At 30.5% G+C, this 22895-nt stretch overlaps 2 protein-coding genes and 1 long non-coding RNA gene across 3 annotated transcripts; 1 reads left to right on the forward strand and 2 right to left on the reverse strand.

Annotated features, from left to right (window-relative positions):
* Positions 1-77: 77 nt before the first annotated feature.
* Positions 78-1774, forward strand: LOC101254087 (uncharacterized). Its single transcript, XM_004238794.4, has one exon. The coding sequence runs from the start codon at positions 558-560 to the stop codon at positions 1662-1664; it is 1107 nt and encodes a 368-aa protein (XP_004238842.1). The 5' UTR covers positions 78-557; the 3' UTR covers positions 1665-1774.
* Positions 1775-2424: 650 nt separating this feature from the next.
* On the reverse strand, positions 2425-5868 carry LOC101254383 (uncharacterized). The gene is made up of 2 exons (XM_004238795.5): positions 5452-5868; positions 2425-3075 (listed from the first exon to the last, which is right to left on the reverse strand). Exons 1-2 carry the CDS (start codon positions 5581-5583, stop codon positions 2596-2598), a joined length of 612 nt encoding a protein of 203 aa, XP_004238843.1. The 5' UTR covers positions 5584-5868; the 3' UTR covers positions 2425-2595.
* Positions 5869-10316: 4448 nt separating this feature from the next.
* LOC138348485 (uncharacterized) lies at positions 10317-11471 on the reverse strand. The gene is made up of 2 exons (XR_011221069.1): positions 11321-11471; positions 10317-11081 (listed from the first exon to the last, which is right to left on the reverse strand). It is a non-coding gene; the product is annotated as an uncharacterized lncRNA (long non-coding RNA).
* Between the last annotated feature and the right edge of the window lie 11424 nt (positions 11472-22895).

Consider the following 22895-nt stretch of genomic DNA (forward strand, 5'->3'; position numbering starts at 1 on the left):
ATTTTGTAACATCAACATGATATTTTTGGGCACAATAAGATATTTTGTATTAACATGAGATATAATTATAAGTTGATTTAAAATAGCGAATGTATCGCTTAGATAGTAAATATATCTAGCTTTTAATTGAATTTGGAAAAAATGAATAAACAAAATGATGAAAATAGTTATTATTCTCAAAAGTAGTAACTAATGAACTAATCTCAAGTTCTCAACTAAGGTTATTATAATATTTTATGTTGATGTACTATATTTCTTAATTAAACACTACATGAAAATACATATTAATTAATTAAAAATTAAAATTATATCAAAAGATGTGGTAAAGTAAGATTTTTTGTACCAATTTACCTAAATTGAAGGGAAGTATTTGAAAAGTAAATCTAATTCTTCCTTTTAATAAGCCGAGATATAATACACTATGATTAATTATGTTTAGTTTAAAAAATCTAAAATTTCTAAATTAAAAAACTTATATTTATCTACACCAAATTATTATAAAGTTATAATTACAGAGAATTGATTTATCAGTGTGATCATATTATTTCTCCATAACCATGAAATTGAGTATTCCTTTATTTCTCTTTTCTACTTTATTCATCTTATTAATAGGTTCAGATCCTTTCGCCGCCGGCAGAAAACCCCACGTCGTCAATTTCCGATCACGTAATCTCTTCCCGGAATCATTCGCTTGGGATCCTAAATCCCAACACTTCATCGTCGGAAGCACTCGTCACCAGAAACTCATCGCCGTTTCCGATGCGGGCGTAGTCGAATCTCTTATCATCGATACTTCACTCCCTGAAAACTCCTCCTTCCTCGGTCTCGCCGTCGACCGCTACAACAACCGTCTCCTCGCCTGTATCCACCGTCCTCCTTCCCCTGAAAACCCCACACCTTTCAATGCCCTAGCTTCTTACGATCTCCAATCTAACCGCCGCCTTTTCCTCTCCTCTCTCCTCGATGACGTCGCTCAGGACGACACCGCCGTCGCTAATTACGTCGCCGTAGATTTCCACGGCAACGCTTACGTCACCAATTCCGGCGGCGATTTCATCTGGAAAATCACTCTAAACGGTGACGTTTCGATCTTATCAAAATCAAAAGCGTTCAAATCTCATCCACTCGATACGACGACGAATTACCACAAATCTGGTTTAAACGGCATCGTTTTCAGTCCGAGAGGATATTTACTCGTGGTCCAATCAAATACCGGGAAATTGTTCAAAGTCAACGTTGACGACGGAGGAGCGAGAGCCGTTATATTAAACAGAGACTTAACGGGAGCTGACGGAATTACCATAAGACAAGACGGCGTCGTCTTGGTGGTGAGTCAAGAGAAGTTATATTTTGTAAATAGCAATGATGGATGGGGAGAAGGAGGAGTATATGACGAAACTACCCTTGAGAGAGAAAGGTTTGCTACAGCAGTGACAGTAGGAGATGAGAGGAGGGTATATGTGTTATATGGACATGTAAAGGAGGGTATAAATGGAAATGAACAAAGAGATGAATTTGGTATAGCTGAAGTGGAATCTGAAAAAGAGAGTGAAGAAGAACCTATTTGGTTATATATATTAATTGGTATTGGATTGTTTATATTTTTTATTTGGAGATTTCAAATGCATAAGTTAGTGGAAAGTTTGAACAAAAAAATAGTTTGATTTTTGATTTTTTTTGGTTAGTTTGTAGTGAGAATTATAACTAGTATAAGTTTGTTTTGTTCCACAATAATATATAAAAAAAAGAGCTTATGGTTGTTTTCTTTGTTGTATGCACTTATTTCTTATTTAATTTCGAGCAAGTTGAAGTATGCTATGCTATATGAATCGTAATATTTATGAAAAAGTTTAGTTCTTTATATTAGTTATTACTACTTTAACAAAGATTGAATTTTTGTCGTGTGTAATGAATGAATGACTTATTAGTTACGATTTGAGTCGTGAAATCAGTCATTGACACTTTCGTAAGTTTTCTTTCGTAATGGCCTATTAGTCACGATTCGAGTCGTGAAACCAGTCGTTGACACTTGCGCAAGTTTTCTTTCGTAATGACTTATTATTCATGATTCGGGTGGTGAAAGCAATAATTGAAACTTGAATTACTGTAGGCTACTTACATTACACCCTTGGGCATGCGGGGCTTCCCGGGAGGTTGCATGAACGCGGGATGTCAGTTTTTCTTCCATAATAATTTATTAGTCTCGATTCGAGTGGTGAAATTAGTCATTGATACTTGCGTAAGTTTTACTTCATATTATGACCTATCAAGTTGTGGAATCAATCATTGACATTTGTGTCAATGTAGGCTTCCAATATTACAACCCTCGGACTTACAGAACTTCCTTGAATCCTACATGAATGCGGAATGCCACGTGCACTAGATTGTCAGATTATAATTAAACGGACATATAAAATGAAAATCTTTGAAATGAAAGTACTTCAATAGTCTTGACATTTAACTCATTGAACTATACAAACCTTGTCTAAGGTTTCATTTAGACATGAGTTTAGCAACAATGAATTGTAGCATTAGAAAAGATTGTCAAGTTTCTTGAAAATGTATCTGAGCACAACAGCATTTGTAAATGAGAAGTTAGGTAACTGTGTTGTTCAAAATGCTGGGAAGGGCTGGTGCATCAGCAGAAGAAGATGACACTTTTTCCTTCTCTGAGTGATGAGGGGTTGATGCCGCCTTCTTATCGTCTTCATTTTTTGGCTTCTTTTCATCAACTTCAACCTTTGGTTTGTTTCCATGGTTATCAACTTTTGACTTCTTTTCATCAGCTTCAATCTTTGGTTTGTTTCCATGGGTTTCTATTTTTGGCTTCTTCTCATCAGTTTCGCTCTTTGGTTTATTTTCGTTGTCAGCTCCTGTTTTTGGCTTGCCTTTGAGAAATCCAAACAACTCCTTGATTGAGTTCCCGATATCAGCTACTTCAACTGCCTCAGCAGGTTCTGCAGCGAAAAGGGCAAGTCCACCTAATGTTGTAGCTGCCAAACCTACCAATTCTCTTCTTGAAACAGCAGTTGCGGTTGTCTCCTGCCGAGGTAACTCCTTTCCGTTGCCTGTCAACTGGAAGGGAAAGAGCATGCTAAGATAATAAAGAGAGAGCATCAAAAATCTCTAGCGGAAGGAAAGACAATCATCTACTTGTTAAAATTACTTGTGCTTGTGTTTGCTCAGTAAAATAACACTCTCAATTTCATATGGCTTGTCACTTATTGGCTATGTTGCTCTGACTCTTCAAGAATATCAACAGGCACGTGTTGCATTCTCCAGAAGTAGCGTATTTTTGGAGAATACGGCACGAGTACGACATTGAAAGTGAAGAGTCTACACAACTTAGCTTTTGCGGAGCTTAATAGTTGCTTTGGGTTTGTATGCATGTCAATATGTTGGTGGAAATGGTGAAGTTCCATGCAATAACATCTTATCAAGTAAAAGCATCTCTTATCAAAGGGATACTAATCAATGCGCTGATAAAAAGTAATAAGCTACATGACTTCGTTCATAATTTCCGTATGCTGAGTTTACTTTTATCTTATATGATATTAGCACGCATTGTGTTATACATACACTTAACAATATTTGCTGCCAACATGAGTTGCTAACAAGTTTCACAAAAGTAAAGCATTTGAAACTTTTGAACTCTGCATAGGTCACCATATCACCTCATCTAGCACGAGTAATTCAATGATTGGATTTACAAATGTTCCGGCAACTGGAATTCAAAAAATGAGAACACACCATAAGAACACAAATAGCCTGTTTTGTAATCAGGTGGTACCGTATTCATATCTCTATATTTTATTGACTGATTCATCAACCATGATTTGCACAACACCCTCTACTAACTTTATTCTACAATACACATTCTGATTCATATGTTTATGATTTTGCAGAACATCATCTACTATCTACAAATATGCACAAAGTGTAACTAACGTGAGCTTCAGAGCCTTCATGAAGCCTAACCATCATGCTCTCACTAGAACAGATGCACAATCGGCTACAATTCCGACCATGTTGCACAGCCATCTGGGCCAAAGGAAAGCACTAGCCACATCTATAATGAGGATTAAGGTAGTTTTCTCTACAAAAATTCATAAATTAATTACGCATATATTCCATCTTTCTCTCAAATGAAATAGCTAGAATGAAGCTTAAGATTAAAGATCAGCATCAGAATCCCCTTATCATTAATCAAACTACATTCATCCAACTACCTATTAGTCAATTTATATATTCATAGGTGAATCCACGCATTACATTAAAGTTTTGGATTGGACGCTCAGAGTCTTTCACACTGAAACCCCTCTTAGTCCTTTCCAATACTACTTACCAGCCAAGTAGAAACTTCAAAATAAACCAAATATAACATAAACAACAATAGAAATTCACAACCCATCTAACAAAATTTGAACTTTAAACAGTTGCAGAGCATAAAAGATCCAAAACAAAACCTGAATAGGAGAAAAAAAAGTTTTGTTCTACTTCAATATAAGACAGTACATATTAAACTAAGAAAAAGAACAATACTTATCTAACAGTTGTGAACTTTAAACAGTTTCATAGCATAAAAAGATCAAACAAACAAATCTTGAGGAGTTTGTTCTACTTCAATACAAGCCAAAATACTTGCTAAACTAACAAAAACAACAATCCCATCTTACAAAATGTGATCTTTAAACATTTCCACAGCATAAAAATCAGATAATGAAACCTCAAAAGTATGTTCAATTTCAATATAAGCCAAATACTTGCTAAACTAACAAAGAGAACAATATCCATCAAATAAAATATGATCTTTAAATAGTTTCATAGCATAAAAAGATTAGAAAACAAAAGCTGAAGAGTTTGTTCAACTTCAATATAAGCCAAATACACGTCAAACTAACAAAAAAAGAACACTACCCATCTTACAAAATGTAATCTTTAAACAGTTCCACAGCATAAAATTCATAAAACAGAACCTGAAGAGTTGTTCAACTTCAGATAAGCCAAATACACATCAAACTAACAATAAAAGAACACTACCCATCTTACAAAATGTAATCTTTAAACAGTTCCACAGCACAAAATTCATAAAACAGTATCTGAAGAGTTGTTCAACTTCAGATAAGCCAAATACACATCAAACTAACAATAAAAGAACAATACCCATCAAACAAAATATATGATCTTTAAACAGTTTCATAGCACAAAAAGATCAAAACCAAATCTTGAAAAACTCTGTGCAACTTCAAATAAGCCAAATACATATTAAACTAACAAAAACAACAATACCCAGCTTACAAAATGTGATCTTTAAACAGTTCAATCAGAAAACAACAGTCTGTTCAACTTCAAAATACCAAATACTAACTAAACTAGCAAAAAGAACAACCCCATCAAACAAAAATCAGATCTTTAAACATTTTATACCATAAAAAGTCTAGAAAACAAAACCTGAAGAGGAGAAAAGATAGTTTTGTTCAACTTCAACATTGCTAATGAAGGTGCTGATCTTGTTTGAGAGCCATTTGGTTCTGACACTGTAGGAAGTGAACCCACTACTGGTTTCAATGTAGATGACAACATACTTAGCCGGCAGAAGATTTTCCGGCGGATCACAGTCGCCGCCGATTAAAAGTTGTTCTTTTTGAGTAGCAAAAATTTGGGGAAAAAATTAAAATTATATTTTTGCAGACATATGGGTAGGTAGATACGTTTGTTTAATATTTCAAATTAGTACGATTCCATGTGGAGTCGAAGAAAAAAATAGTTTTTTGCCACATTTTTTTCATTTTTTATATAATCATCATAATTTCGATAATGTTTAAAAATGTATAAATTGGGATGAAAAAAATAAATATCGATATATTTGAGCCCCATACCAATAGAAACTGCATATAAAAAGTGATGACAAGTGTTATTTTTTAATTTTTATAATGTAATTGAATATTATAGTATGTAATCATGAAACTAATTTAAAATCTTTAGAGACTAGAGAAAAATACATGAGTTAATTTCTTCTTTACAAGTTTTCAATGTTACCCTAATGATTAATGAGAAATTAATTGAATTTTGAATGTAATCATGATGTTTTATCGAAAAAAGGTTGATTTTCGAAAAGAGTTTGTTTCAAAGGGTATTTTCGACTTTTAGGAGTCGCCTCTTAATTTTTAAGAAAAATCAAGAAAACTTCGTTTCTAAACAACTTAAACAGAAAAATTGTTTTGAAACATTTTAAGGGTTCGGGATTCCTATTAGTATCTTAGGAAGGTGTTTAAGGCACCTAAGATACTCCGTTAATACGATTTTCCGGCGATTAACTTATTTGACTATTTTTTTTTTTAAAGGCTAGCGAATTTTTAAAGTTAGATTTCTCAAATCTTAATCAAACTTAATAAAACATTATTGCTTCAAAATTTCATTTAAAGTTTAACTTTTTAAACTTTTAATTCTAAGCAAACTCGTAAGTTTGAAACGTCTATCGCTTTAAAGTTTCAATTTTTAGTTTTGAGTTTGATAAACCAAAAGGCGTTCGATGGGGTTTGGAGTTTCTAATCCTAAACTAACGACATTTAAAACAAAACGTCAACAAATAGCAAAGAGAGATAGGGAGAGGGGGAGAGAGAGAGATTTGGGTCCAAGTTTTCGGGTTCTGTTCGCCTTGACCGAAACTTGGACCCACCTGCTTTTGGGTTTTTAACCCATTTCTTTCTTTCGTACCTGTCCTAATCTAAACATACAAAAATAAATACAAGGAAAGTAAAAATGACAAGGGCTTATGCCCAAAATAAATACAACTTAATAAATAAATAAAAAAAATCTTCTAATACGCCTTCCTCGAGCTTCTTCGATCTTCATGGGGTTCGAATTTTTGCACGCCTGCTGCCATTCATATTTTTACACCAATTTAAGATATAGCGTTTCTGTATATCACTGTATACAGGATGTATATCAGCCTGATTTTCGATTTTTGAAAGTTGAAAGTCCCTTTCCAGAAGCATATTTTCACTTCCATCAGCCCAGATTTTAGATTAGGCCTCCTGGGCACATTTCGACCTGTATATCAGCGTATAACAGATGTATAAAACATGTATACTGCTGTATACATGTTCTTCAAATCCCTGATACAACTTTTCCAGCAGTTTCTGCTGGTTTTTCTTTCGATGCTGTACATCCTTTCAGGGGTTGGCTGACTCGGAAAAAGTGTTTTGAGCCTTTATGGCTCAACGAGAAGGTTCAAGGAATCGGAGTGAGGTCCATGAGGACTCGAGAATAGTTTTACATGCAAACAAAACAAGACAAAAGAAAATTAGCACCTTGAACGATAAACTAATAGCAAACATTTTGAACAAAACGGGGATAAAAATGAACTACTCGGAGGTTCGAATTAAAAGGGGGATAGATGACTTCAAAGCAATTCATAATGACACTAGCCCAGAATAAGATTTCACACCCAATAAAGAGAATGGCATGAGTACAAGGTGTATACACATACTGATGCATCCATCATATGCATGGAATCGCATCACTGCTGCTTGGTAAATATGCAAAACAAACACCCTTCTTTATTTAATCCAGCATACTCCATGCATTGCAGAGAATTCAAAATAGCGATGGACACAAAGAAACCAAGATTTAAAGCAGCGATTTCAGTGCAAAAGGTAGCAACAACACACATTATTAGCAACTAAAACAGTATTTATTCCCACCAGTTTTAAGAATGATTAGTAATATCAAATGCAAAGCAGGCTAAGATATGGCATTATAGTCCAAAAAATGAGCTACTACTATTTCCTCTAGCTTTATAAATATGATATGATCATAAAACCCAAGCTCGATCTCTAAGCAGTATGCTTAACAACTGCGAAAACAGACCGAATATTTGAAGGAAAATCTCAACATAATTCAAATTACATGTCACACAGCCTTCATTGATCCATTTCAGCCCAAGCAAATAACTCGAAGAGGGGAACAAGTGAAAGTTTTAGACTAGATGAACAAATAAGGAATAGCTCACTTTAAGCAACGAAAGAACACATATAAACAGATTGTAAAATGACTCCATAAGAAGCACATAACGTAAACATGGCCACATCACTTTACAGATTTGCAGAAACTTTCAGAGGAAAGGGGAGAAAGCCAAATAACAGAGAGTAATGTGCTTGAGCTCGACTATTCCATAGTTCAAATCAACATGATAATGAATCACAAAAAAAAAAAACAATGAATCATACTAACAACAAGAAATCGTATTAGACAAACTTTCAACAAGAACAAACAGAGTTAAACTCAAACAATGAATTAAACTACTCTATGTCTATAATGCATTAACATGTGGATAAGTTGAGCTTACCTTTTCGAAAGCACGAGCGATATAGCAAGCTTCCACCACCAAATGAGCTCAAAGCGGTATTGAAAACGACCCGACGAGCAAAGGGAACAGGGTCGTGACTTCAGTCTCCTGAGTTGCGCGACTCTTTCCCTCTCTTCAATTTTTCGCTCAATCGTCCCACCAAATTTCTAACTCCCAACACTCTTCCAGATTTTTCTCTCTAAAATTTCAACAAAATTCCAACCTTAAAATCAAATCCCCAATGTTTTCCGGCTACAGACAGAAAAGAACCAGAATATTTCGATAATTTTCGTACTCTTCGTGATAAACTCTCCAATTCTCCCGAATGTCCCCTTTTTGGATGAAGAGAAATGGGTTTTTATATAGGAGAGGAATTAGCCCCTCCCCTTTGAATTCGAAATTCGAATCCCATTTCGGTCAAACTTCACATGGCACAGGCGTGTTGGAGAGGATGAAATTGACACCTCGCCGACCTACTTGACAGCGTATGGGTCTCTGCGCTTCCGTCTGGTTCACGCGAAGAGGAAGATGGAAGGAGAAGAGCGTGGAGTTGTTGGCGTTTGCAGGAGTCGGTCTGTTTTTCTGGGTTTCTGTCGAGAGGGGAAGGAGAGGAGAGAGCGAGCGTGGGCGTGAGACGCGAGGGGAGATCGCGTGAGGTTGCTGGCGTTTCTTTTTTTTTCTTGAAAAATGCGTGGGGGGGAACTGGAGAAGGGAAAGAAGAAGAGGGAGGGGGGTCGCGTGAGGGAGACGAGGATGAAAGAGGAAGGAGAGAGCGTGGGGAGGGGGTCGCGTGAGGGAGGATGGAGCGTGGGTTCTGGGGATTGGATTTTCTGGGTTTCTGGGGGTCGCGTGGGGGTGCTGGGGAAGAAGAAGGGAAGGGGAAACGGGTTTGGGTCGGGGGCGGGTCGAATTAACGTAGTGGGCGGGTTGGGAATTAATTTAGTGGGCTTGGGGTGTTGAGGGATGGAGGAAGAAAGGAAATGGGCTGGAATTGTTTGGGTTGTTTGAAAGGGTGGGCCTGGGAGTGTGGGAATTATTATAAATGAAGGTGGGCTGGAGTAAATGTAAGGTGTTGGGCCATTGGAACAAAAGGGCAGAGGCCCAAACTCGAATCAAAAGGGAAAAAGAGTTAATTAATATAAGCAAATTGATTTAAAACAAGACGAATTTGGTTAAATCTATTAACGAGCTTATTTATTTAGTAACATAATTATTTAAATTATAAAATAACGATTCAAAAATATAGTTGTGATTTAAAGTAAACTAGATTAATAGAATACCTTCAAAACTTAAGATATACATATATACATATACATATGCATACATATGTAATATATATATATATATATATATACATATCTTTATTTTTATTTTATTTTTTATTTTTTTTAATTTTCGCAAGACTTATAAAACTAATTAACTTAAATAATTTGAAAACTCATGAAGCTCGATAATTAATTTATACCAACGCGGGTCGAAAATTGGGTGTCAACACATGAAACTGATTACAATCATATTATAATTGTTTAATTTCAATTCCTTTGCTAATCAATTATTTGATTGCATTATTCTAGATTTCATATATTAAAAAAAAGTTTAGAATGCAAAAATCTCCCTATTTGTTCTCCCTTAATATATATATATATATATATATATATATATATATATATATATATATCTTAATATCCTAATATAATCAGAAGATTAATATAAAAACATATTTTAGACCTACATGCATAGAGTTTGGAATTTCACAAATAATGTGCAGAAATATCAACTGGTTTTGTTAAGGGTGTCCAAAATATGTTATTCAATCATTTTGTGTATCATTACTTATATATATATATAAAAAAAAATCGACAAAAGATATCCAATTAAACACCCTTACGACCATATGGCTACGCCAACTACCTACATGCATAATTGCATATATATTAAAAACATAAATTAGGACGAAAAGCGTAACTAGAACAATCATACACAATATAATATATATTGGTGGTAGTACATCATGATACAAGTAGCTCCAACTAGAGGTGTAACCAAATCTCTTTTTCTTAGAAAGAAATTCGAATCACTTATTACAACACACACACACAAAACAAGAGTACGTACGTACTCACATAATTGAACTCTTGAAGCAACACATACACAAACATAACTTGATATTAATTTGCAATATATATAATATAATTAAAGAGCTTGCTTGTTGTAACGTGCTTGTAACATAGTTGAATAATATCCTTGACCATTAGCTGTGAGCACATCACAATGGTATCCACCAGGGAAAGCATTCGGTGCACAATCACTACAAACCCAAGCATCGTCACAATCACTTTTAACATTGCATGACTTTAGGCAAGTCACAATATCACCAACATCGCCGCAATTTCCACGGGTAAATCTCGCGAAGCCTTCACCTGAACTGAAAATATGATGGTTGTGTTTGGTGCATGGTGGTCAGGGGCGGAGCTACCTTGTATGAAGGGGTTCATCTGAACCCCCTTCGACGGAAAATTATATTATTTACACTTGATTAAAATATTGTTTTATGCGTACATAGTAGATATCAAACCCCCTTCGGCTATCTATTTATACAGATTTTGAACCCCTTTATTAAAAATCCCGACTCTGTCTCTGGACTGGTGGTGGTTGTGTATATGTAGTAGTAGCTAGTGATGAACAACATCAATTTGGGGTGAAAGCGGATGGAATAGCGATGAAATGTTGCCTGCATATCTTTAAGCGTAAAAATCATAGAAAAATATCTAATGACTAAGATCTGAATAATTGAGATTCATACCCTTAAAAAATGTAAACAAACGATCTTAATCGAAAAATCATAGTGTATATAGGTCAAAGATCAATACTTTAAATTATTTATTTAAATCTTAAATTAACTGTAATAAAATTTCTACGCGCACAATGTACGTAAATTAAGAAGAGGGGAGGTAGAGATCATGAATTCACCAGTAGTTGTAGCTATGAAAGCAATGAGAAACAAAGTAAACACTTGAATTGAAGAAAGAGCCATATTTGCTAATTATTACTATAAAATACAAACTTTGGATATATTAATTGTTGTGGATATATTATGAAGAGTTAATATAATGAGTATATTAAAAATGCTAAGTCCATATTTCACAATTTATAGCTCTTCATTAGGAGGAAATTAATACTTCACTCCTTTATTTTAAATTCATTTTTATTGTCATGTAGGGCCTTTTTCATTAATTGCATTGAATTTGTTTACTATGTAAATTATTGTGTGGGGTTATCCTCTATATATATGTTCACTAAATTAAAAGATTTTGGTTTTCGACATTATTCACGTTAATTTGTGGCTCTTAATTAGGATAACAATGGATTATTTATACATATTTTTTTAAAAAAAACAATCATAGATATTAGATATATCTTAATTTCGATTTTTATTTGTCTTACGTTTTTTAGTTCAATAAAAAAAAATGCTCTTTTCCCTTTTGGCTATTTTTGTAAATCAAATTTTCACGTAACATGCTAATTAAAATAATATTCAAAGAGATTTTGATATATTCAATATATTTTTAATCTAAAATAATAAACCTCAAAAATTTCCTTTAACTTCTTAGAGATTTTATATCAAGTAATTAATAATTGAACAATCAATTTGAAATTAAAAAAATAAGATTTTTTCATTTAATTAATAAATTACACTTATATACACCTTATATACTAAGGTCAGTATTGCGATTACTGGTCTAGTAATTGTTTCGTATTATAATTAATTACTAAAATATAAATAATAAAAATAAATTAAATATTTCAAATTTATTTAATACCTTCGATCTAAAACATGATAAAATAATTCTACATTTTATTTCTCATATTATTATACCTAACCCTATACACCAAATAATTATTGTTACTCATGACACTGACTTTTTAATGCTTACTTAATATTATATAAATATATTTAATTATTAAAAAAAAAACCTTCCAGCAGCTTCTGGCACCTATAGTCATCCCCACCCCCCACCACCACTAAAACGGAAGATTTCACGTGGTACTTTTATCAATATGATTTATTATATTTTCACATTTAGTGATTAATAATTTTTCGTCTTCTCTTTTTTTTTAAAAAAAAAACACATTTTAAAGGACTAGGATATAAATATTTTTTTGAAATAACATTTAAATATTTTTTAATACTATCAACTTTGAGTATTATTTAAATCGGACTACATTTAATAGTGTATAGATAAAAATTTATTTTCAATTACTATGCATTATTGATTAAATAAAGTAAGAGAAGACACAATCACCTACCGATAAACTTTTTCAACGGTATAGAAGACTTAACAAGTAATGAATAATTTTATAATAAGATTAATTAATCTAAATTATAAAAATAAAAGAAATATCATTGATGATTTTCTCCTAGAGAACAAGAGTGAAAATAAGGAGAAAGAAGAAAGCGGTGACAAATCATTTTTATTAACTCCTAAACAAACGTATATAATTAATTTAGAATTTAAATTATCACGTGATGTAATACTGTTTTTTTATTTTTTTTTAAATACTAATAATATGCGAATATATATAATGTACAAGTATTCCCTTAATTTATATTCGAAATTTTAGAGACACACTTATACTATAATAACGTCCTATTATCTTTGAGTTTTTTTTATTAATAATTTTCCATCCCTTTTCAATCTACGTGACACGATCTCGTGGGTCCAATTGATTTTTTTTTCAAATTAATGCTATGTAGATTAAAAAGGGGTAGAAAATTACTTATAAAATAATTTTATGAAGTAATAGAACATTAGTATAATATAAGTGTGTCTCTGAAATTTGAATATAGATTAAGGGAGTACTCGTTCATTTTCCTTATATTAAAAAATATTTTTACTTATTTACCTTCCATTAAAATTTCTCTCTTTTAAGTTGACATTATGGGTATTTGACTTTTAGGTACCAAGTAGTTGTTGTGGATATATAAAGTGAAGAATGAGTTTGTTGAAAATATTGAAACGTGATATTTTTAATTCGAAAATAAAAAATAATATTTTGAATTTTGATATTGCTCCTTATATAGTAAGAGGGGTACTCTTATGCTATCGTGATAAATATATTATTGCGATTCCAATTTAGAATTCATGATTGCAAAGTTAATATTGCTATTTTGATTATTGATCAAGTTGTCATCTTTCGTAATCTCAACTCTTATAAAGATATTTAATTTTTAGGTGTATAAATTGACACAATAATTATTATATAGATATATATAATATAAAATAATCTTTTTCTTATCTTTTTGAAAAAATAAATTCTTCCAACTACTTTGCACCTATAATCACTGAAGATAAAACACAATAAATAGTCATATGACTCATGAAACATGTGAGCTACCAAAATCAAAGATATTTTTTTATTATATTATAGAAAATAAACTTCATGGAGATTTCGATGGATCATTGCAAAGGAAATAACAAGGATTGATGCCATGCTACTGTTTAGGTACACGGTGGTGGATTTAGGATTATAAAGTTGTGAATGTTCGAATAAAATATATAATTTAGGTTTAAGGTGGAGGGTGTTCGAATCAAAAATATAATTTAGGATTTTAAGGTTGAGAGTGTTGGAATCAAAATTATAAAAAGATGTATTAAAAGTGAGATTCAAATTTGGAATCAAAAATATAAAAAGACATGTTAAAAGTGAGATTCGACTCGGGTTCAACAATACAAAAAGAGTCTTTAGCACCCACCCAAGAGTGTGTGTATATATATAGATAGATATATTTGTATTCAAAATAATTTTATATTATAGTTTTGAGTGATTTTTATGTATATCTTTATTAACCCTAAAATATATTCATGCATGTAATTGATCTGTGGTTCGCCTTCTATTTTCTGCTCCATATGTAAAGAGAAAATCAATGCTGATGGCACTAAATTCGAGATATGTAGGATATTTCGAATTTTGAGACGGAGGGAATATTTTGTACGTTTTAAAATAAGCGTTGTGTTTATATTTTTTCTTCTATTTAAAAGTATAGTATACTATTTACTTTTGTTATCTAGAGTTCATATATCTTTTATGACGAAAGTGACTTATATACATTATCTATTGTTATACAAATGATTTATATATATCTTTTCCTCGAATGGAAGTGAAAAAATTAATTTTGATTTAATTTTTTAATTATTCTTTTTGAAAAAATATAATTTATATGTGATATATTTAATTTTCCTCACACGTGTCTTTTTTTTTTTTACTTTTCGGTTTCAACAACTAATTTAAATTTATTATTTTGAGTAAAAAAACTACCATTGATGATTGTCTCAAATTGCTTTAATTAATGTATTTGAGTTGCTTCAATGGTATCGTTGGAGAAGGAGCATGGAAATAATGAGAAGATAGTGTAAAAGAAATCAAGAATCATTTTTAATTTTTTCTAAACCAAGAAAAGAATCCTAAACAAACTTGTTCAAGCTCATCATAGCCCTTTTTGTAACTCGACTCATAATTAATTTAGAGTTCAAGATACCATATAATGAAAGTAATGAGAAGAAAATGTGAAAGAATTCTTTTTTATTTTTGCTAAACCAAGTAAGGATCCTAAACAAATTAGTATAATTAATTTAGAGTCCAAGTTATCAAATAATACTTTTTAAATTATTTTTACTTAAATATTAGCAATATATGAATAAACTAAAAGGAAAAAATAAGTATTCTTGCGAGTGTGTAATTTTCTTATCCACGGTCAATGAAAATAACTAACTAATTAATTAATATTAGTGTACTTTGGGACTTATAAATATGATCCTTTCTCCTTTAAAAGAAGGGAAACTTTCACATATAACCACTTAAAACTAATTAATTACTCTCTATAGCTATAGTTTGATAATTACAATTTATATCTATATGTTATTTGGAGGAGAGAGGCGAGCGAGAATGAGAGAGAGAGAGGAGAGAGGCGAGAGAGGGGGAAAAGAGTGGGAAAAGGTGAATCGTATATGTATATTGGTTAGATACTTATATATTATACATATATAATTGTATATATGGCAAGAGAGACTGGGAGAGGGAGGAGAGAGGCAAGCGAGACTAGGAGAGATAGGAGAGAGGCGAGCGAGAGAGGATTGAGAGTGAGTGAGAGGTGAATTGTATATGTATATAATTATATATAACTGTATATTTTATATATAAATTTGTATAAATGGTAAGTGAGACTGGGAGAGGGAGGAGAGAGGCGAGCGAAATTGAGAGAGGGAGGAGAGAGGCAAGCGAGAGAGGTGAATTGTACATGTATATAATTATATATAATTGTATATTATAAATATACATTTGTATAAATGGCAAGCGAGACTGGGAGAGGGAGGAGAGGCGAGCGAGATTGAGAGAGGGAGGAGAGAGGCAAGCGAGAGAGGCAGAGAGTGGGAGAGAGGTGAATTGTATATGTGTATAGGCTAAAAATTGTATATTATACATATTTATTTGTATTATCCTGGCGAATTATACATATACAAACATGACTAATTATACATACTCGAAGTCAGTCCACGTAATTAATGTATAATGTTAGTCGCGAGTGGTAATTATAACAAACTATAACTATAATGAGTAATTAAATAGTATAAGTTTTCTTATCCGCGTAATCTTTCCTTAAAAGAAATCACCACACGTACAGATTGTTATGATAATTAGTATTATAATTTAAATTAGCTATTTAATTTGCAAATATGGCCTCAATGAAAAAGTTTGCTAGTATTTTCTTTTTTGTTTTATTGATGATAACTATTGGTTCATAACTTTAAATTATATTTTTTCTTATTTCAATATGTTCAAAAAATTTTGAACGAACAAATATCATATTCATTCATTAACTCATCTTATTTTAACCAGACATGCAAAATCTTCTAATAATTATTACTATTACAAAAATATCATATTTAAATAGTTGTACATTATAGTTTATTAACTCTTAAATTAATTAATTAATATTAGTGTACTTTAGGGGCTAATAAGTAGGAGATATTAAATATTTGATTCGATTCTCTTTATGTCAAATCAGATGAAAGATTACATTTTCATGGATTTTAATTATATTATTGCTGTATTTTATTTTTTAATAATATCATGCCCATGTGAGTTTAGAGTTATTCAACATATATTGACATTTAATTAATTAAAATTAGTATAATTTGGGGCTTATAAATAGGATCCTGTCTCCATGAAAGAAATCACCACACCTTAGTTTTCTGCTAATTATTTTAACTCAAATGGATCCGATTTTTCTTCAATTTTTTCGTACTTCTTAAATATTTTTATAATTCATTATATTTTCCTTAAATGTATTAAAAACTTTTCTTTACTATCTGCATACATATTTAAAACTTTACTAAATATTTTTATTATTTTGTAAAAAATTATAATACAATTAAACATTTTTATTATTTTAATAGAATATTAAGAGCTACAATGACTATAGAGCAATATGGACTCCATTTAGGAAATAAGAAATAATTTAAAGTTGAGTGACAAAATTTATTTTACTCCTAAAATTAAAAAAAAAAGTCAGATCAAAATTTTTAATTTGGCAAATATTTATTTGAGAAATGACAAACTTTAGGAAAAAAAAAGTAAAAAATCAACAAAAATTTACTTTAAGTAATTAAAAAAAATTCTTTTGAGTATTTTTATGAAAATATTATTTAAATCTACAATTGCAAAAATATTTAAGAGGTAAATAAATATATGAAAATAAATAATTATGATTAAAATTTTATTTTAGTCAATTAGATCTCAACCACTAATTCTAAATTATGACATGTATTTTCGATCTAAACTAAATTAGCTTTTTAATTTGCAAATATTGCCTCAGTCAACAAGTTTTCTATTTTCTTCTTTCTTCTCTTGACATTGACCATTGGTCAATAAATTCAAACTTTCTTTTTTCTTATAATTTTAGACGAACGAATTACGTGTTCATTCATTAACTTAGCCTGTTTTAATCCAACATTTCAAATTCATCTATGCTTGTTAATTCGATATCTCTAACTACTATTATTAGTATAATTTTGTGAAAGTAATCATGCATTACGATCAATACATCACATATCATAATTCATACGCATCTTTGTATACGAATAATTTGACATTATAGCTTTGAGTGTATTTATATTAACCCTAAAATATATTCACGCATGCAGTTGATATGACTGGAACTTCAAAATTACAAGTTATGGGAACTTTTGTTATAAAATATATCTATATATTAAATTAAACATATTATTATATAAAAATATTTGCATACATACAATATTAATTGGTTCGGTTTGATTTTTTTTTCATAAATCAAGAAGATCGTTTCAATTGTTTGCCTATATGCTTAAATAAAAGTGTTAGACAATTTTATTGAAAAACTTATATAAATCAATTTTAACATGGTTAAATATGGCTGATTCAGTCGATTTTTTATTTTATGCATGTAGACACTCTTAACTTTATCACATTATCCCTATTAATTGATGTTTAGTATTAATCTATTAGGAGACTCTGAGAGATACCAAGTGTGATCATTTCCGTACATTATTAACCAGTAAATATTTTAATTGACACTAGCATATAATTATTGGTGAATATTATATTTAATTTACAAGAATATACATAGGGGCCTATAAATAGTATCCTTCTTAAAGAAAAATAAAATCACCACACAACACTCTTCTTCTATTCATTGATTAAATACAAAAAATCAATGATGAAGTTTGCTATCTTCTTCATTGTTCTCTTGACAACAACTATAGGTTCATAACATTTTTCTTTTAATCTTTTTATTTTTTCTTAGAAGTGATTATATATATGAATTGTTTTTAATACGTAGGAAAATGTTTTCTTCAAAAATTAGAGAGCTTTGTATTTATTTTTTAATGTTTAGTAAGTAAGAAAAAAGTTATTATTCCAAAAATATTTATATGTTATCTAGCAAAATATTGTAGGCTGGAACGAGTCGGGGAGTTGAGGTAGATGGTCAAGGGGAAGAGATAGGGATCAGAAATGATAATGTAACTTGTTTTTCCTACTTCGATTAAAGAAGTCATTTTCCATGCAAAAACTTTCTTTCTAGAGAAAATATTTTGACCTATTAACATGACTCACCTCTTAAGATCAAACAATTCAGTGAAAGACATATCTTACTAAACTAACCTTATTAAAGATACTTTGAAATTTTAAATCTGACTATTATCACTTAGTTATTTGATACTAAGAATAAAATGGTAATAAACATTGTTAAAAAATCCCAAAATTACTTTGCCTAATGGTCATTAAACAAAATCTTTCTTGTAACCAATATTCATCCAATTTTATATCTCTTTTATTTCATCATTATGATAGTTGAGCAAAGTTGATTGTTTTTATATATTATGTGCATTTATCTTATAGTTTTGGATTCTTACGTTTATCATAATATATATTTTTATACAGTTGATATATCTGGAATTTCAAAATTGCAAGTGATGGCTCTTCGAGACATGCCGTTAGAAGCAAAAATGCTTAAAACAAAGCTATTTCCCACAAATGTTTTGGGAAGTTGCGATGATAGTTGCACCACAAACTCTGATTGTGGTGGTTTCACACTTTGCCAATGGTGTTGGGAGAAGACAAATCCCTTTGATGGTTCAACATACCGTTCATGTACCGTCTTGCCTTGAACAATAATATCAACGAGTTATCTGTCTGTCTGTCTATCTATATGTGCATGTGCACGTACTTTTTTTTTTTTTTATCTTTTTTATCAACACTACCATGTTTAGTGGTGTGTTTGTATGTGTTCTCCCTTTGGGGTGAAGACTATGAATAAAAGGATATCTAGATATATTCTAGGTAATGGTTGTTTGAATTATAATATGTGAGAACATGAAATTTTGAAATGATATTATGAGTGAGATAATTAATCTTTGACAATATCTTACGTATTTATTTCATTTATGGTACATATTTTTAAATTTGTATTATATTTTGTTATTATTTATTCATAATACCTATTTTAATAGGTTATCACAAAGGGTTCTATTTCAACATTATTTCATTCATGTCACCTATTCTTCAAAATGCATGCAATTTGAATTTGTAAAATATCTTTGATCAAAAGAGATGAGTTAAATGCACTAAGTTGTGATTGCGTTTGAAATAAATTTGAAAATAAATTTGAATTACAAATAAAATATCTAGAAACATAATTTTATTGATAAATACTTGGAGGGTACAAATTTACTTATCCCTTAATTCTTTTCTCTCTTAGAATTTCTTTGTGATTCAATGGTTATTAATGACATACTTTTGAACGAAGATGATTTGGATATCTCCTTGATTCGAGGGCCGGATCTCAATTAAAGGATTTGTGATTCTTTTAGAAATATTTTATTAACAAGAAGAAATTTGACATACCTTAATATGTAATAATCAAGATGTTTTTTTCTAGGGAATATAGTAAGTACCATTTTATATGCATGAATAGGGCTTAAAGTTAGATAATCTCCAAGAATCCTAATTGGTATCACTACTAGATTACATGTGAATTTTATTGTTTTAGCAAAAAATTTCGACGAATTTTCATGCGAAAACATGAAAATCCTAAATTTTAGGCTTTTTATCTGCAGCAAATATTTCCCCAAAATAATTGAAAGGTTAATTTGCAATTTCTACATGTATAAGGAATAATGTTCCTCCAAATAAATACATAAAAAAATGAGCATATTGTAAATAAATTTATATAAAAAGATCATAGATCAAGGAGTTGATTAAATAAATGGAAACTTTCACATATAGCCACTTAAAAATAATTAATTACTCTCCATAGTTATAGTTTGTTAATAATAATTTGTAGCTACATGTTATATCGAGGAGAGAGGCGAGCGAGACTGGGAGAGAGAGTGGGAGAAAAGTGAATTGTATCTGTATATTGGTTAGATAATTGTATATTATACATATGTAATTGTATATATGGCAAGAGAGATTGGGAGAGGGAGGAGAGAGGCGAGAGAGACTGGGAGAGAGAGAAGAGAGAGGGCAGAGAGTTAGAGAGAGGTGAATTGTATATGCATATAATTGAATATAACTGTATGTTATACATATATATTTGTATAAATGCTAGCGAGACTGAGAGAGGCGAGCGAGATCGAAAGAGGAAGGAGAGAGGCGAACGAGAGAGGGAAGAGTGGGAGAGAGGTGAATTTTATATGTAATATAGGCTAAAATATTGTATATTATACATATTTTATTTGTATATCCTGGCGAATTATACATATACAAACATGACTAATTATACAAATTCGAAGTCAGCCCATGTAATTAATGTATAATGTTAATCGCGAGTGGTAATTATAGCAAATGATGGCTATGATGAGTAATTAAACAATATAAGTTTGTTTATCCGCATAATTTTCCCTTAAATTAATGCATTATATATCTACTATGTAGGTGTGTTAAATATATGGCAGAAATCTATTTTATTCTAAGTTTTTTTTAATATTTGATTGATAATTTTGTTATCTAGAGTTCATATATCTTTTATTATTAAAGTGACTCATATATATATATATATATATATATATGTTTGCATCCCTACTCTTTCGAAATAGGGCGAAACGTCGCGGCAACTCGAAAAACAATTAATTGATTTAATTTTAACAAAGTTTTAAAAATAAATGAGTTTTAAAAAAAGAGTCGCCACCTAATTTTAGGAAAACTAGGGAACCAATTATTTATCTACGAAACCAAATTGATTCTAGGTAAGGGGTTTATGTTATTCCGAAGGGAAGGAGTTGGGCACCCTTCGGAATCCACAAATGTGATTCCCGACTGAATTAATTTTTTTTCAAATTGAGGAAGAATATAATAAACACATATAATAAACGCACAATATACACAATAAAGCAATAATTATCGGCCTAAAGTTTGCCTAACGTCAATATTCACAAAATTATGAATGAAATATAATTCGAACTTTTTCGAATAATTTCAAGGAGAAGCACCTCCGAATACCTGTAAAGACACTTGATAAAAGAGTTAGGGCCAAATAAATATAACTAAAAATGAATAACTCAAATAATAATTTAAGAATAAAAATCCGTCTTATTGACATGGGAGGCCTTGGAAATCGACGGTTATTTCTTCATCGGCCCTTTTCAACATATAAAATGTATAAACTAAACATCAACAAAACATAACAAACTTATCCCAAGAGAATATGGAAAACAACAACCAAACTAAAATAACATAATTAGAAATGGAAACAACAATAACGTAATATATAAAAATTAAAAATAACATTAAAATAAAATAATAACAAAACCCTGAAAAGTTAAGATAGCAAATAATTGACTAACAATTTCAAAATAATAGTAATAATAAATAAACATCGAATCGTAAAATAATGCTAATATTAAAACTACAATAAACACAAATATTAATTGACTTTTAGAACTACATTAAACTAAAAAAACAAAACAAGCTACATATAATAAACAGAAAACATAAAAGAGCTAGGAATTAAATAAAACAAGGCTAAGAAAAAAAATTTACCTGGTTCTGGACAGCGAATCGGAACTCCGAGTTTGAAAGAGGCGACTCCACCTCCTCAACTCGAAAAACCACAAAAACACTTTAAAATTTTTGAACTATGGGAACCAAGAAGTCTCAAAATTTTATGAGTATTCTTTTGTTTTTTCCCTCCAAATCCTCCCCTAAAAATAGTGAATGAAGTGGGCTTATATAGAAACCCAAAAATCCTCAAAAAAGATGAAATACCGAAGTGGGACTATTGCAAAATTGAAAATTGTTTGAGAGACAATGTGGGAAAGACATTTTTTTTTGTATTTGACTCAAAATGTATGAATTTTAAAATAATCGGACAAAAATTTGCTATTAAATAAACAAAGCTTCAAAATAACGAATTTTTAAAATGTTAAGCCAAAATTGGGTGTCAACAATATATATATATTGTTATACAAATGACTTGTATATATCTTTTTCCTCGAATGGAAGTGAAAAAAATAATTTTGATTTAATCCTTTAATTATTCTTTTTGAGAAAATATAATTTATATGTGATATATTTAATCTTCCTCACACATGTCTTTTTTTTTTTTTTTTACTTTTTGGTTTCAACAACTAATTTAAATTTATTATTTTGAGTAAAAAAACTACCATTGGTGATTGTCTCAAATTGTTTTAATTCATGTATTTGAGTTGCTTCAATGGTATCATTGGAGAAGGAGCATGAAATAATGAGAAGATAGCGTGAAAGGATCATTTTATATTTTTGCTAAACTAAGTAAGAATCTTAAACAAACTTGTAAATTAATTTAAAGTCCAAGTTATCAAATAATGAAATAAGAAGAAGAAAACGTGAAACAATCGTTTTTTATTTTTGCTAAACCAAGTGAGAATCCTAAACAAAGTAGTATAATTATTTTAGAGTCTAAGTTACCATATTATATTTTTAAAATTATTTTTATTTAAATATTAACAATATATGAATATATTAAGAG

This window comes from Solanum lycopersicum, chromosome 5 (assembly GCF_036512215.1).
Source record: "Solanum lycopersicum chromosome 5, SLM_r2.1".
NCBI lineage: Eukaryota > Viridiplantae > Streptophyta > Magnoliopsida > Solanales > Solanaceae > Solanum > Solanum lycopersicum.